Genomic DNA, 17,853 nt, shown 5'->3' with positions numbered 1-17,853 from the left:
TGCACAATGTAACAGAGTGTAAAGCAAAGCAAAGTATCGCAGCGCAACGCAGCACAACGCAAAGTAACGTAACTTAGAGTAAACAATGCAGCGCACCAACATGTTGGGTCCCTCTGAACCCAAACTACTTAGAAGAGCTTCTTAACCTGCACATTCAAACGTGACCGCTAGTCAGTGGCTACACTGCAATTAAATATGAAACATAAACACACCCGGAGGAGGACTTAGTGATGAAATGTGAGATGGTGGTGGTTTGCGGTGGTGGGGGGGTTATGTTCGACCGTGCAAAGCTCATCAAATAAATTGGTAGCTCCATCGGTTCCGGTGGCTGCCTTCGGAAAAGTAGTTTGGCTGCTTTGAGACGGACCGTTTCCCGGGACCAAAGACGGCACGGCAGCAATTACCGGACCATCATTGGACTGTCAACGTGGAAGGGGGCGGGGTCTAAGGATGAGCCTGCCTGCTTATTGCACTGTGGAATTATTTTGTTTCGCTAGTGGTGATTTTATCTTCTTAATTCTCCCTTGCAGCGGTATGAAACATTCACTGTATTTATCATTTTTCATATATTTCACATAACAAGGACGACTCACAACCCAGAGCACCACCTAAAACGTAAAAAAAATAAAAAGTACAGGGGCAGCAGGGCACCAGGAATGAAGCTTAAGGTATTTCTATTGTTCTCACCTTTGAATACTAACACGGCTACGCTTCTTTTTACACTTGCATGACAGTTAAAAATGTTAAAATGTGATTGCGAATTTCAAACGTGAAGGTCAAACAGTGTTTCGCTCCGTTACCGCAGGGGGCAGCGGGAGACCCAATGAAGCGCAATTGTTTCACTCTTTTCACCTTTGATTGTGAACGCTGCTTCACTTCTTTTTACACTTGTGTGCCACCTCAAAATGTTGTTCAAAAAAATGTTGCCTGGACGCTTTTAAACATGAATCGGATGATGGACTCGTTCATCAAGAGGGAGTTTACTGGACTCCTAATGGAGGGGGAGGAGCTGATAGTGGATGTGTGTGTGTGTGTGTGTGTGCGTGCGTGTGTGTGTGTGTATTTAAAATAACAAGGCTGTGCAACTCACCTTGTGCTCTGACCGCTCCTGTCTTGGTGTGTGTGTGTGTGCATGAGGTGACCCGGTAGATTTAATAAGATATATATGCGTGTGTGTGCGTGTGTGCGTGTGTGTGTGTTGTAAAAGTAATGAGGTCATTAGCTGCATTGCCAGCGATACAGAATCCAATTCCAGCATGTGCATGCGTCTTTATTTAATATACATCATGTCCGCCCCATCGATGTGTGTTGGTAGCAGCTAGAAATGTTACATTTTCAACCGCAACATGCAAAATGATGGCAAGCCAAACACAGCATCTGCTCTACCTTCTGCAGCTCTACATAGCACCTCACACCGTGTGTTCATCCTGACTGGAAAGCCATCATTTTTGGAAACATTTGGGTTGTGAACGATAAACCGATGCGACCGGATATCCGGTTGGACGAGCGAGAGATGCCGGCTCCTGGATCAATAATTCAGCCATAAATCCTTGGATTCATTGATTGTAGAGCCAAGCACCGGGTATCGCCGGATGACAATGCGTCGAGAGCCTACGCTGCCAGCAAAACGATTTTTGCGCACGCTACGTAGATTACCATGACAGAGGACCATTGTCGCTACGCAATCCGTACCGGAAACGCAATTGGTTCTACGGGTGTCCTTTTGGGCAGTCACGTGCTCGGCAAGGCGATTTGTACTACTACGCATGTGCGGTGTACATCACACACCCCTCCACTCCCAAAAACATGATTGATCTTTTTCAAATATATACAGTGTCATGACATTGTTTTTTTCTCATAATATTATGAGAGTATTCTTGTAAAATTGTGACTTTTTCTCTCAGAATACAAGATTTTTTTTCTTCATATTTTGACTTTATTCTCCAAAAATTACAGCTGTTTTTGGCATTTCTGCTGTTGTCTTTTTGTTTGTTGAACTATTTCATCTTCTTGTAAATTTTTTTGTAATTATTAATTATTATCCCATAATATTTTGAATTTATTCTTGCAATATTATAACTTTTCCACAACCTAATTTCCCCCCCAAAATTTACTTTATTTGTTGTTTTGTTTGTTTTTCATAACATTTTGACGTTTTTTTAAGTCTTTTTTTCTTTAATAGTTCTCCTCTATGTTGCTAAAATGATGTTATTTTTCCTCATAATATTACAACTTTCCCGTCAGATTACGGCTTTAAAAAAACATTCTTTTTCTTTCATATTTCAACTCTATGTTACTAAAATCCCCTCATAATATTATGAGTTTATTCTTGTAAAATTGTGACTCTTTTCCTCATTACAATACAACATTTTTATTAATATTTTGACTTGATTCTCCAAAAATTACAGCTATTTTTGGCATTTCTGTTGTGTCTTTTTTTTTATTTTCTAACTATTTGATCTTTCTTTTTGTAAATTTTATTCTTGTACTTATGACTTTATTCCCATAATATTTGACTTTATTCCTGTGATATTGTAACTTTTTCCCCAAACTAATTTCCCCCTCAAAATATACTTTATTTGTTGTTTTGTTTGTTTCTCATAATATTTTCACTAAATATTTTGACTGCTGAAATGACATTATTTTTTCCTCATAATATAATGAGTTTATTTTTGTCAAATGACATTTTTTTCTGTTAATATTTTGATTTAATTTTTCTAAAATTACAGCTGTTTTTTGCATTTCTGCTGTTGTCTTTTTTCCCCAGCTATTTCGTCCTCCTTCTTGTAAATGTTCTTCTGGTAATTCTGACTATGATTCCCATAATATTTTGACTTTATTCTCGTAATATTATAATTTTTCCACAACCAAATTTTCCAAAAATGTTAATGTTATTTGTTGTTTAGTTTGTTTCTCATCATATTGTTTTTAATGTCTTTTTTTCTTTAGTAGTTCAGCTTTATGATACTACAATTACGTAATTTTTCCTCATAATTTTACATTATTCTCGTAACATTACGACTTTCTCGTTAGAGTACAACCTTTTTCTCTTCATATTTTGACTTTATTCCTGTAAAATGACTGCTGATTTTTACATTGTTGCTGCTGTTTTTAGGTTTCTTGTTAAATTCTATTTTTAGAATGTGCCACGGGCCAATAACAAACCAGCTGCAGGCTGCAAGTGGCCCCCGGGCCGCACACACTTATTAAAAGCATTGAAGTATAAAATGTATTGGTACTCACCACTAATACATGATAATGTAAGATGATAGATCACACGGAATCGGAGGCACGGTGTAGCCTTTAGCCTGGTCGTCAGGCTAGCGCTACAACCGCGCTTCCGTCTGTTGCCGGGGCTGGACCCCTGACCAATCACAACGGCGTGGGCGTGGTCGAGGGACAGGCTGCGGAATCCGAGCACGTCGGCCAAGAGGAGAAGAATGCGTATTTCCCCTGCACACGACCCAAGATAGCCCCTGAAACAGGATGGAACCCCTTTAAGGACGTCAAAACGTGACCGCAAACATTGACTAAAGCGTCGATGACGGCCGCAGTTTGACCCTGGAGCGGATTATTCCTATTTCCACCACATTGTATTGTGAGGTTATGATTGACAGGCCCCGCTGTGAGTCCGCCCAGAGAGGCAGCGAGTGAATTTCACGGCCGAGTGAGAATGAAGAGGGAAGAAGAGGGAACAAAAACAACAACAAGATTTGTCCAAATTTCAGCCTTTATGAGAAAAAAAGCAGGCTTCTCCAGAAGCCTGGCAGCCCATTTCTCCAAATGTCAGCCCATTTTCTTCCATCATAGAACACCACCGATGCTAGTGTGAGCGTGCGTGTGTGTGTGTGTGTGTGTGTGTGTGTGTGTGTGTGTGTGTGTGTGTTTAAGCTTGTGTGCTTTTTTCTCCGTCCTCAAGTCCACATTTTTGTCGTTCATAAAGTGAGATTGGGATGACTTGAGGATTATGTTGGATGTGAAAATAGACACAACTCTTGTGTTTTTTTCCCACAATGCATCAGCCCTGCGTGTGTGCGTGCGTGTGTGCGTGTGTGCGTGTGTGTTGTGATTTGCCTTGTTATCATGATAATAGAGTTATTTGAGAGGAAGGCCGTAATGACAGTATTACCTCCACCTGCTGAAAATAGACTCACACTGCTTTTTGCCATTAAGGTAAACGCACCATCTACACACTTTCACACACTACAAAGGACACACACACGCGCTGACTACACACTCTGGCACGACATGACATGATTCCACACACCCTCTTTGCTTCTTTCATGACGGCCTGATAAGAGATCTTCATTATTGTGTGCTGCTGTTTTTAAAGGACCTGCTGGGAAAAATAATCCAAATAATGCCAGTCAAAGATCCTCTATATGACAGGAGAGCAATGTTCCCTTTAAGCTGCGTTGTCAGCACACAACAAATCCATGCAGCGCACAAAATGCAATCCGATCTGCACTGTACAGGAAAGAAACACATCATTTATTCTGCACTCGGTGAGTGACCGGGAACAACAGGGGATGCGCCGATCAGGTGTTTACGCTGCCGATACCGATCATGCATGAGTGAAATCGGCCGATACGGATACCGATCATATAGATTAAGTGTACATGTTTAAATGTACTATTGGCTGTACCGGTGGTCAGCAACGTTTTTTCTTTTGAGAGCTACTTTTACAAAATGAAAATGGCCACGAGCTACTCATTTTTGTAGCATTTATTTTCCTTGCCGTCTGTTTGAAACCGCTCATATACAAAATATGACAGATGGAAGTTGTCAGTTCTCAGGTTTCGGACTGGTGCGATACTACAGCGTGTGCGTCTGATGCCGCTTCAACGAATGCTCGGGTCATTTTTGTGTATGCGCATGAGTTACTTGAAAAATTAGGGGGAACCTTGCAGGACAGCTCTGCTGTTTTTCAAAAGCCAGTCAAAGATTGTCTATATCAGTGGTGCTCAGCTGCTTTGGCTGCGGGACCCACCGACACTCCACAGTGACAAGCAGCGACCTAAATGGCGGGAGTCAGACATCTCAACTATCTTTTATTTAAAGGGGCTGCTTGTACCAGACAAAAACGCAAGGTGCATTCACGGACATCGGGTCATTACAGTTTTATTTCCTTTTTTTTTTTACACGCGCGGCCCACTGAAAAAAAACTCCACAACCCACCGGTTAGGAATCACTGCTCCATACGACAGTGGCCCTCTTCTGTTTTTAAGGACCTACTGCAAAACCGTGAGTCAAAGATCCTCTATGTGACAGGAGCACTCTGCTGTTTTTAGGAATTTGCTACAAAATGTGAGTTAAAGATCCTCTATATGGCAGGAGCGCTCTGCTGTTTTTAATAATTTACTGCAAAAATGCTTGTCAAAGATCTTCCATATGATACTGTAGAAGCCCTCTGCTGTTTTTAAGGGCCCACTGCAAAAATGTCTGTCAAAGATCCTGTATATGACAGGAGAGCGCTGCTGTTTTTAAGGACATACGACAAAGTCACAGTCAAAGATCTTCTATGTGACAGGAGGCTCTGCTATATTTAGGAATCTACTGCAAAAACGGCAGTCAAAGATCCTTTATATGACAGGAGTGCTCTGCTGTTTTTAAGGACATACGACAAAGTCACAGTCAAAGATCTTCTATGTGACAGGAGGCTCTGCTATATTTAGGAATCTACTGCAAAAATGGCAGTCAAAGATCCTTTATATGACAGGAGTGCTCTGCTGTTTTTAAAAATATTGCGCAAAAACAGTCAAAGATTACCAATATGATGGGAGTGCTCTGTTTTTTTGCTCTGCTGTTTTTAAGGACATACGACAAAGTCACAGTCAAAGACCTTCTATGTGACAGGAGCGCTCTGCTGTTTTTAAAAATGTACTACAAAAAGGCTAGTCAAAGATCCTCTATGTGACAGGATAGCTCTGCTGTTTTTAAGGACCCACTGCAAAAATGCCTGTCAAAGATCCTGCATGGAACAGGAGCCCTCTGCTGTTTTTTAAAGATATTGCGCAAAAACAGTCAAAGATCACCAATATGACAAGAGTGCTCTGTTTGTTTTACAAATTCACAGCAAAAACGCAAACCAAAGATCCTTTAAGAACCTACTGAAAAAAAGAAACGCCAGTCAGAGATCCTATATAACAGGAATCTTCTGCTGTTTTTAATGGCCTACTGCAAAAAGACGAGTCAAAGATCCCCTATATGACAAGAGTGCTGTGCTGTTTTTCGGAAAGTGTTGGATGTTATTATGTAGGGGACCTAATGAAGTGTCCAGTGAGTAAATAAATAAAGTTTGTCAGGACGTCTCACTCTCATGCACAAACGTCCTCCGGGGCACACGCAGCCTTCCAGTTCAATTTAGCACCGCTTACTATTAACACGTTTTTTTTTCTTTCTAGTGTGCATCCCTGCAGGCCTCTATGTGTGTGCGTGTGTGTGTGTGTGTGTGCGTGTGTGTGTGTGTGTGTGTGCATGTGTGCGTGTGTGTGTGTGCGTTACAGCAGCTGATTTACAGCTTCTTATCAAATACATATTGCAACCTTTCATTTGCACGCTGCCACCCTGCAAATTCGACATGCAACATTAACAAGAGAAATGACCGCCGCTGCGCATGCCAAGTATGTGTGTGTGTGTGTGTGTGTGTGTGTGAGATGAGTCAGTAATAAAAGTAGGAATTTAACTTAAGCGTGAGTTGTCTCTAATTGACGCAACACAAGAGTTGATGTTTACTTTTCTAACATGTGAGGACGCGTTTGGAGTCTTTGTTACAAGTACAGGAGCCACGTTGAAAAAAAAATAATCTGAGATTTCCAGAAAAAAAGGCGTAAATTAACGAGTAAAAGTTGTAAATTGTTTTTTCTCATAAATTTACGGGAATAAAGTCCTTTTTTGTGGAAATCTCAGACTATTTTAATACTCTGTCGTAACAGGCATTGCCTGAGACTTTTTTGTCGTAAATTTCCGACTTTATTCTCAATCTGCGATTATTTTAATACTCTGTCGTAACAGGCATTGCCTGAGACTTTTTTGTCGTAAATTTCCGACTTTATTCTCAATCTGCGATTATTTTAATACTCTGTCGTAACAGGCATTGCAGCTATGAAAGGGGGGGGCTTTATGATTTCTTTAAACGACTTTTTCATGTAAATTTACGACATTATTCTCGTAATAATACAACTTTCTTCCCGTTAATTTCTGCTCTTTTACCTTGTAACGACCTCGTTACAACTTTATTCTAGGAAATTTACAACTTCATTTTAACTTTGCCTGTAACATAAAGTTACAAGTTTTTTCTCGTAAATGTACGACTTTATTCTTGTAAAATATGTCTTTGTTCTCGAAATCTCCGATTATTATAACAGGCATTGCCTGAGACAGCTATGAAAAGAGGGGATTTTATGGCTTTTTTTTTTTTTTACAACTTTTTCTCATAAATTTACAACTTTATTCTCGTAACTTTACGACTTGATTCTCAATCTCCGATTATTTTAATACTCTGTCGTAACAGGCATTGCCTATTGCCTAGCTATGAAATGGGGGGAATTTAATGACTTTTTTTACAACTTTTTCTCGTAAACTTACGACATTATTCTCGTAATAATACAACTTTTTTCTCCTTAATTTCCAACTTTTTTACCTCGTAAATTTACGACTTTTTTCTCGTATATTTACGGCTTAAATTTGCAACTTTATTCTAGGAAATTTACAACTTCATTTTTGTAACATCTCTTAACTTTGCCTGTAACATAAAGTTGAGAGTTTTTTCACAGAAATTTATGACTTTATTCTCGTAAATGTATGTCTTTGTTCTCGAAATACTCTGTCGTAACAGGCATTGCCTTAGACAGCTATGACAAGGAGTGACTTACTTAACTATTTTTTTCTCATAAATTTGCAACTTATTCCCGTAATAACATGGTTTTTCTTTGTTAATTTACGACTTTTTTTGTAAGCGTACGACTGTCATATATATTTACTATTTTATTATCATAAATTTACGACTTTATTCTGGAAATCTCCGATTATTTTCATACCCTGTCGTAACAGGCACCGCCTGAGAAAGCTATCAAAGCTACTTTATGGGTTTTTATAACTTTTTTCTCGTAAATTTACAACTTTATTCTAGCAATAATACGACTTTTTCCTCGTTAACTTCAGATTTTTTTCTCGTAAATGCACAACTTTTTTTCTCGTATATTTACGACTAGATTCTCGTAAATTTACATCTTTATTCTCGAAATCTCAGATTATCATTATTTTTTCAATGTGGCCCTAATACTCTGTTGTACTTTTTGGATTAAGATTTGCAAAAAAAGTCCAACAAAAAGCAAAAAGTCACCAAAGAAGACTACCAGTGATGGTGAAAAGGAGTAACAGGCATTGCCTGAGACAGCTATGAAAAGATGAGGATAGACTTTACGACTTTATTTTATGACTTTTTCTCGTAAACTTCCGATTTTATTTTCGTAATATTATGGCATTTTCCTTGTTAATGTACGATTTTTATTCTCGCAAAGGCACAACTTTTTTCTTGTATATTTACGACTTTATTCTTGGAAGTTTACGACTTTATTCTCGTAAATGTATTACTTTTTTTCTCGTATATTTATGACTTTATTCTCGGAAATTTAAGGAAGTGGCAGCCGCGTCTAGCCTGGTGGCCGCGCAGCCGCGGAAGGTCACAATTAGTGGCGCTTAAAAGACCAGCGTCGACAGACGTACGGCGTACTGTTGCCTATGTTACACTTGTTCCTCGTCTCCGTATCAGCGCTATCACTTAGATTTACTCACCTGGACTTTCTTTGTACTTGTATCACAGAGCCTTCTTCTCTGTCGCCTTTTCTTTCATCTTTTATTCACCATGAAAGAACCTTTACTTTTGCAAGCCGCCGCCTCTTCTCTGCATACCGGGGGTCATGCACTTGACAGAACGTGACAGTAATAATACAACTTTTTCCTCCTTAATTTCAGAATTTATTTCTCTTAATGCACAACTTTTTGTCCTCGTATATTTACGACTAGGTTCTCGCAAATTTCCGACTTTATTCTCGTAATATTACGTCATTTTCCTCGTTACCGTCCGACTTTATCGCAAATTTCAGAATTTTTTTCTCGTAAATTCACAACTTTTCTCTCGTATATTAACGACTTTATTCTCGTAAATTTGCGACTTTATTCTCAAAATCTCAGTTTATCATGATTATTATGCGGCCCTAATAGTCCGTCATACTTTTTGGATTAGGAGTTGCGAGAAAAGTCAAAGAAAAAGCAAAAAGTCACCACAGAAGGCTAGCAGTGATGGTGAAAAGGAGCCCGGGGATGAGAAAGGCAGTACGTGTTGGTCATGGTTATTTATTTACAACATACATTATTCTCTAAAACAACATTTACAAATAATGATAATAATAAATATTGCCATCCAAACAATCCTCTCCTCTTATTGGTGGTGTTTTTTCCTCGCTAAGACTCGTCACCTGAGCTTTCAAAAAAAATAAAAAACCCTCCACCCCTTCCCGTCCCATCAGTGCTTAATTTAAATAAATAGATCTCCAGCAGAGAGAATGGTACACCCTTATCTCTAAAATCAAAGCCTACATGTCGCCTACTTGCAGAGTACACCAGAGAAAACTAAAAATACTCTAATTCAATAACAAAAAAAAAGAAAAAAAAATCAAGACTCAAAATGTTCTGTTGTTGATGTCGGCGGGGCTGGGGGGTGGGGGTCAACATGGAACAGGGAACGCCGTCATTGGCTGGAAGTTTTGGGAACAACAGGAAATCAAGTCTTTTGCTGCTGTTGCTTGTGCAAGTTTTCGCCGCCACTCATTCCCGGATCCAGTCAGGAGGGGGCGTGTGGGGGTGGGGGGTCGCAGTCCACTTCCACTATGAATCAATTACATTTTTTTTTTATTTTTACTGTAATACGTATTGAGTCTTTATTGTCCTCATAGCAAGGACCAAAGAAAAGGTCTCAAATGGATGCAACCATTCGGTCCACATTAAAAATAGACCCTCTTGTATGTTGTGATGAATACAAATGTTCATGTGCATCACGGCTGAGTGGATGGTTGCTTTTTACACTCGTCTTTGCGCAATGAAATATCTAAAATGGAGGTTTTTTTGGGGGGGGTGTGTGTTGTTGCCAAAATTAAATAAATATAGAGACTAATTAATAAATGATAAAATAATATTTGTGAAATGATTTTATTATTTTTTTTAATCTCTTGTGGCTTCATTCAATTTTTATATTTTTCTCATATTAAATATATAAGATAGCCATAAAATAAACACATGGGTCAGGAAAAAAAATAGGTTAAGTCGAATTATTTTAAATTAATTTCCCAGTTCAAAGAAATTAAGCACCATTTAATACATTTTCACATTTTAAATAATGAATACACACTCATATTTATTTCATTTTGGCGCAAAAAAACCCCTCCATAGTAATTAGAGATGCACGATCTATTTTTTTCAAACCAATACCATTAAGTTTCTGCTTCTCAAGGCCAATATGATACCAATAACGGATAACTCTACTTTATAAAATGTAGATTTAACTGTACTTTGTGCACATGTGGAGGTAAGAAAGACTCAAACAAATTAGGATTTGACCAGCTGTACCTGTTGCGTTGCCCTAATCAAATATCATGACATTACTACCACATCACTACTGTCAAGAGATCCAGAGTATAGAGTGGAGAGAGACACCTGCTGTGGCCCAGCAAAGTGCACTGTATTCGGACACACGCTCCGAGCAGCCGATGTAGCGTCACGGAGGTCTCGGGAAAACCTTTTGCACTTCTCAAACGCCGCGGTGCTGCCGTTTCAGGTGGCTGATAAGGTTTTTTTGCGTTCCCGATGTCCCCCCCCCCCCCATCGCGGAGCATTCGGCACAACTAGCACGCGAAATGTCTCTGAAACAGCGAATGTTTGTTTACAAGTGAGCTCAGTACTGGTAATCTCGCCTCATTGGAGCGTTTTTTTAAAATGATCGGTTACAGCAGCGGATTTCTCGGTATGGCATCATAATTCCCTCATAGCGGTCCGGTAATTATCGTGCACCCCTAATAGTGATGTTTTTTTAAATATATATTCTATTATTGTCTCACTTTGACCTTATTATTGCAGTATTTTATATTCACCTCCTGTCTTCGCGGACATATTTTTGTTCTTTATTCCAGTGTGAGCTTGTGACAAGGTGGGAGGAGCCTAAAAAGTAGGCGTGTTCCAAACTGGCTGTCCATGACTCATCGCGACTCCTCTCCGGAAGAGTTAGCGCCATGTTTTGTCGTCCTTCCGTACGTTCCACTCCCTTCGTCCATGGCAAAGGCATCACAGGTGAATTGTCCCTCCTTTCTGGCGACCCCCACCGCCCCTGCTCCGCCCACCAAGTTCCCCACTTGGACCTTAACCCCAGTCACAGATTGTCTTGTAGCCTCTCCATGTAGGTTCTGATTTCCGACTGACCCAGGTCCATGTCGTGACAAACCCACTTGATGTCGTCCTCTCCGCCCTTGCTGAGCAGCACGGAGGAGTTGCTGTACGGGGGGACGCTCCCCACGCTCCCGCCTGGATTATCGTTGGGCAGCACGGTGGCAAACGACGTGAACTTGACTCGTTTGCGTTTGTTGCCGGCGTTTCTGGGCGAGTTGTCAGCGGCGATGGCGGAAAGGCACTGATGCGGTTCTGGAATGGACCTGGGTAACGTCTGACTGTGAGAGACACCCCTGTGCCCGCCCAGACCCCCACCGCCGCCTCCGAGAGTGCCCCTGCTGTTGGAGCCCATCACCAGGGTGCCCCCCGCCCCGTTCAGGAGGTACTTGTTCTCCTCGTATCCTTCCTCGTTGCGGTCGATGATGGTGGTGCACTCGTCCGGCAGCGAGCCGGGGCACTGGTCGGGGTGGTCTGCTAGGAGGTCGGCCTCGTTGCCCAGCCACACCCAGTCGTGGGCGTGGTTCATGTTGCCGGCCGCCTCCAGCACGGGGACTTGCTTGTGGCGGTATCTGAAAAATAGACGGACGTTTACCCCAAAGGAACACGATGTTTGCGTTGTACGACGATGTAAACATTAGCATCAGTGCACCAATTAGTACATTCAATTCACCGCTGGAGTCTCCAATAAACACCAGGTCAAAAAACATTGGCATTTGCACCTGTGGCTGTAGGCAACATCCAAATGTCGTTTCCGAATCAATTTGACAAGCTAGCAGTAGCTGCATTTGAAGTATCATGAGTGGCTGAATTTTTAATCTCCATCTTAATCTTGGACACAAACAATCCACCTGAAGGCAAAGCTGACACAGTTGATGAGGAAGACCAGGATAGCCAGGCAGAAGACCCCCAGCAGGGCGTACATCCCGATCTCCAGGTCCGACAGTCCCCTGGAGGTCTGGGTGAGCTCGCCGTCCGCAGAACCGGGTACCTCCACTAGGGCCGGGACGCTCGCGGAGTCCCCCGCTTGGCTCGGACCGCCGCTCCGGCGGCCGCCGCCGCCGGAAGCCTTCCCACCCGAGGCTCGGTGGGTGACGGTGCTCTTGGTCGTTGAGCTGACCTGAACGTCGTCACATTAAAGAATAATCATCGTTATTTGATCTGATAAAAACTGTCTTTGAGGTTTATGAAAAAACGTGACAAAAAAAACCGTTAAAGTCAAAATTGTATTTTTTCCGTACGTTCTATATTCCTCTAAGAGTCTTTAATGTTTGAAAAACACTTTCATGAAAGACGAAATAGTTTTCAACGTTTACAAAAAAACGCACGCTAGGTTTCAAAGTTGTTGTCAACATTTACAAAAAACAGGGACGCGTGCTAGGTTCGTTACTACAAGACTTTCAATTGTGTTCCGTGTCTACAAAAACACACACTTTAGCGGTGTCAAAGACTAAATCGCTTGATTTTTTGACAAAAACGTTTGTTAGGTTTGTCAAAAACCTGGAATTGTTTTCGTTGTCTACGAAAAAATATTTCTGCCGCATTAAGAAATTTTTTTTGCGAAAAGTATGCTCATGGAAAACTTGTCTTTGATGTCTGCAAGAACACATACATTCAACTTGTTAAGGACTAATTAGCTAAATTTTTTTGCAAAAATGTATGTTAGGTCCATGGAAAACTTAATATATAAAGTAGTCTTGGAAAATTAAAAACTATTTTGTTTTAATATTTTACAAAAATGTATGTTAGGTTTATCAAAAACTTGAAATTGTTTTCGATGTCTACGAAAACAGGTACTTTAAGGCCGTTAAAGATTAATTTGCCAACATTCATGTGAAAAGGTACGTTAGGCTAATGGAAAACTTGAAATTGTTTTCGATGTCTACAAAAACACGTACTTTCAGTGCATTAAAGACTAATATGGCAACATTTTTTGCAAAAAGGTATGTTAGGTTAATGGAAAACATGTCTACAAAAACACATACTTTTGCCATTTTAAAGACTAAATTCCCTTAATTCTTTCCAAAAACCTACATTAGTTTCACTGAAGACTTGGAATTGTCTTTGATGTCTACGAAAACATATACTTTGGACACGTTGAGGACTAATTTGCCTACATTTTCTACGTAAACATATATTATGTTCATGTAAAACTTGGAATTGTTTTCCATATCAATAAAAACACATACTTTCGCCTTGTTGAGTATTTTTCATGAATTTTTTGCAAAAACCTATGTTAGGTTCATGGAAAAGCTGGAGTTGTTTTCAATGTCTATGAAAATGCATACTTTCAATGCGTTAAGGACTAATTTGCTTACATTTTTTGCAAAAATGTATGTTTGGTCCATGGAAATCTTGGAATTGTTTTTGATGTCTACGAAAACACATACTTTCAGTGCGTCAAAGACTAATATGCTAACATTTTTTGCAAAAAGGTACATTAGGTTCATGGAAAATATGGAACTGTTAGCGATGTCTACGAAAACACATGTTTTTGGAGCTTTAAAGACTCAATTCCTTTCATTCTTTACAAAAAACGACATTAGTTTCATTGAAGGCTTGGAATTGTGTTCAGTGCCTACAAAAACACATACTTTTGACGTGTTAAAGACTAACTTGCCTAAATTTTCTACGGAAACATATGAAAGGTTCATGTAAAACTTGGAATTGTTTCCGATGTCACTAAAAACACATACTTTCGTAGCGCTAAAGAGTAATTTTCATACATTTTTTGCGAAAACATATGTTAGGTTCATGGAAAACTTGGAAATGTCTTTGATGCCTAAAAAAACACATACAGACCCTTTCCAAAAAATGAGAATGTCACGGAAAAGTTGTTTAATTTCCATAATTCCATTCAAAAAGTTAAACTTTCATAGATTATAGGTTCAGGGCCCACAATTTAAACGATTTCAAGTATTTATTTGTTTATTTTACATAATTTGGGCTTCCAGCTCATTAAACCCACGAAAACAGGAATTCAAAAAATAGAATACTGTGAAGAAATCAGCCCAAATTTTGCAGGGCATGAATGTTTTAAACTGAGTGTCACGCACTAATCATCTACTAACCTCAAATCACCTGCACAGGCTTCCCCAGGTGTCATTAAATTGCTTCAGTTTGGTTCAATTGTCTCATTTCGGTTCAATATGGGGAAGACTGCAGACATGACAACTGGCCAGAAGACCATCATTGATACCCTCCATAGGATGGGTAAGCCACAAAAGTTCATAGCTAAGGAGGCTGGTTGTTCACAGAGTGCTGTGTCCAAGCATATCAATGGAAAGTCTAGAGGAAGGGCAAAATGTGGCAGGAGAAGATGCACCAGCAAAAGAGATGACCGTGGGCTTCAGCGGATTATCAAACAGGGAAGATTCAAGGATCTGGCAGAGATCCAGAAAGAGTGGAATGAGGCGGGAGTCACAGCTTCAAAAACCACCACATTCAGACGCATCCGGGAGGTGGGCTACAACTGTCGGGTTCCTCGGGTCAAGCCACTTGTGAACCTGAGCCAACGTAGGAAGCGTCTCCACTGGGCCAAGGAAAAGAAGGACTGGACTGTTGTCCAGTGGTCCAAGGTCCTCTTTTCCCATGAAAGTAAAGTGTGCCTTTCATTTGGGAATCAAGGTCCAAGGGTTTGGAGGAAGACGGGTGAGGAACAGAACCCAAGCTGCCTGAGGTCCAGTGTGAAATATCCACAGTCCGTCATGATTTGGGGTGCAATGTCCGGTGCAGGTGTTGGTAAACTCTGCTTTCTTAAATCCAAGGTCACCGCAACAGTCTACCAGAATGTTTTAGAGGACTTCATGCTTCCTTCTGCTGAGGATCTGTATGGAGATGCAGATTTCATCTTCCAGCAGAACCTGGCCCCTGCCCATACCGCCAGAAGCACCAAAACCTGGTTTGATGCCCATGCCATCACAGTGCTTGACTGGCCAGCCAACTCACCGGACCTAAACCCCATTGAGAATCTATGGGGTATTCTCAAGAGGAACATGAGGGGCACCAGACCCAACAACAAAGAAGAGCTGACAGCAAGCATCAAGGAAATCTAGGCTTCCATAACTCCCAGGCAATGCCACAGGCTGATTGCTTCAATGCCACGTGGCATCGAGGCAGTGATTAAGGCAAAGGGATTCCCAACCAAGTATTGAAGATTGACATATCGTTTTGAAAGTACCATATTTTGATTGATTTCATGTGATCCTAATTTCTTTCTTTTTTTTCCTGCAAAAACTGAGAAGTAAATGGTGATTTCTTCACAGTATTCTAATTTTTTGAATTCCTGTTTTCGTGGGTTTTATGAGCTGGAAGCCCAAATTGTGTAAAAATAAACAAATAAACACTTGAAATCGTTTAAATTGTGGGCCCTGAATCTATAATCTATGAAAGTTTAACTTTTTGAATGGAATTATGGAAATTAAACAACTTTTCCATGACATTCAAATTTTTTGGAAAGAGTCTGTACATTCAACGCGTTAAGGACTAATTTGCTTACATTTTTTGCAAAACTGTAGGTTAGGTCCATGGAAAACTTGGAAATGTTTTCGATGTCTACAAAAACATATACTTTTGCCACGTTAAAACCAATTTGCCTTCATGTTTTACAAAAAGGTCCATCAAACACTTGAAATTGTTTTCGATGTCTATGAAAACACATACTTTCAGTGCATTTGGGAAGTCAGTGAAGTTGTCCAATAAAATGTTAAAAAGTCTGTTGAAGTGATCGTTGATACCAAAATTTGCTCGTGCTGTTCCTTGAATATTTGACAAAAACACATGAGCCTCATCCACTGGAATAGCCAGTGGATGTTTGTTTGAAAATTGTTTTGTCCCCTCCCACCTTCCTCATGGCGCCTTCCTCGCGGTCCACGGACGCGCTGCTGGACTTCCACTCTCGTCCCTCGTCGGCTCGCTGCTTGTCGGTGGCGTTGTCCGCGGCGACGCCGTCCTCGGGGGCCGACGCTCCTCTGTCCTCCTCCTCGTTCTTGCTGCCAAACTTCACCATCACGTTGCCCACCCCCGACGCCAGCACGCTCTTCCTCTTGGACTTCTGGCACGTCTCAGAGATAACCATCTCCACGCGGACGAGCGCCCCCTGGCCTTCGCCCTCTGCCACGACGACGGGCCAGTGTTGCTCCTTGGGAAACAACACAGTCCATCATGTGATCAATACTTACACTGACAAGGACAGCCAGCTCCTACCTGATTGGTCACAGAGATGACATTCTCATCCAATGAGAGGGCGGACAGGAGGAAGTCTTTGGGGTCATAGATGTCCAGTGGTGTGACGGAACCATCGCTGTAGTGGATCCAGGCGCTGATAGCCGCTTCCTGGGGAATTATTTATCATGCGTGAGAGATAAAAGACTTCCAATGGTGCTGTCTTTTGCCCCACCCCCCCACAGCGAGTCGTGTTGTCTTTGGTGAATAATTGACACGAGTGTGATGTTTGGACACACTGAACAGCATGTTGTTGGTTTCAGTGAAAGACATTTAGCACCTGCATGCGTCTCTCGTCAGCGCAATGAGGAGACACTCGAGGAAGGAGCGTTTCCTCCGTCTGTCAAACAAAGACGAGCTCATGTTCTCGTCTCCACGCGATCGTGTCTCGCTGATTTCCCTAGATGGAGCTTTGTGTTTGTTTCCCTAGCAGTTGTGGAGTCAGTCGTTGTTCCTCTCATCATTATTCCATTGGAATACACTCCTGATCAAAATTTTAAGACCAGTTGAAAAAAAATGCAAGAATTTATATTTCACACTGTTGGATTTGAAGGTTCGAAGTAGAGCTTCAAAATACACAAAGAAGGAATGGGAGTGACTCAGCAGTTTATTGCCAACGAGCATTACAGCGAAATAGGCTCTCTTTGAACGCGGTCTGCTTAAACCCTGGTTACCTAGGTGGTGCAAGGAGAGCACCAAACATGGGACACTGAAAGGTGGAAGAAAGTTTTATTCTGGTCCTGAAAGTTTTATTCAGGACCATCAACGTAACCTTGATGGTCCTGATGGCTTCCAACGATACTGGCATGACAAGGAGATCCCACCTGAGGGAGCGCCATCGTGATCCTTCAATGGAACAATGGAGCTTCAGGTTGTGCAGGGGCGTCAAATGGCAGGTGGCGATGTGGTAGGAGTGTCACAAGGTCTCGTGAGGTTAAAATGATGGAAAAGATTGAATAAATAAATGAATAAATAAATTCATCACACTGAGTGAGAACTCTTGTCAGTCATACAGTCCATTTGTCTCTGTGGGGGGAGGCGGGGCTGCTAGCATACATACAAAGCAAGGGATGTTAACATGTTCAAATCTTGTCTCGTTCCCAATCTCGTGCACCAGCTACTCTCGTGAGTTGGGTGTCCCGTGACACCCCTACTACAGTGGTGTGAAAAAGTCTTTGCCCCTTTCCGTATTTC

At 41.2% G+C, this 17,853-nt stretch overlaps 1 protein-coding gene across 3 annotated transcripts in view; it reads right to left on the bottom strand.

The window, feature by feature from the left end:
- Positions 1–1,961: 1,961 nt before the first annotated feature.
- The window catches only part of si:dkey-215k6.1 (transmembrane protein 132B), a 225,574-nt gene continuing 209,682 nt past the window's right edge, over positions 1,962–17,853 (bottom strand). For all 3 annotated transcript variants that reach the window (XM_054773837.1, XM_054773836.1, XM_054773835.1), the window contains 4 exons: positions 16,642–16,770; positions 16,280–16,576; positions 12,288–12,556; positions 1,962–12,008 (listed from right to left, as the gene is read on the bottom strand). In XM_054773837.1, the coding sequence (XP_054629812.1) occupies positions 11,423–12,008; positions 12,288–12,556; positions 16,280–16,576; positions 16,642–16,770 (1,281 nt within the window). In that variant the 3' untranslated portion in view covers positions 1,962–11,422. The remainder of the gene's footprint in view (positions 12,009–12,287; positions 12,557–16,279; positions 16,577–16,641; positions 16,771–17,853) is intronic.

Source organism: Dunckerocampus dactyliophorus, chromosome 4 (genome assembly GCF_027744805.1).
Source record: "Dunckerocampus dactyliophorus isolate RoL2022-P2 chromosome 4, RoL_Ddac_1.1, whole genome shotgun sequence".
In the NCBI taxonomy this organism is placed as follows: Eukaryota; Metazoa; Chordata; class Actinopteri; order Syngnathiformes; family Syngnathidae; genus Dunckerocampus; species Dunckerocampus dactyliophorus.
This window is presented reverse-complemented; position numbering and strand designations above follow the sequence as displayed.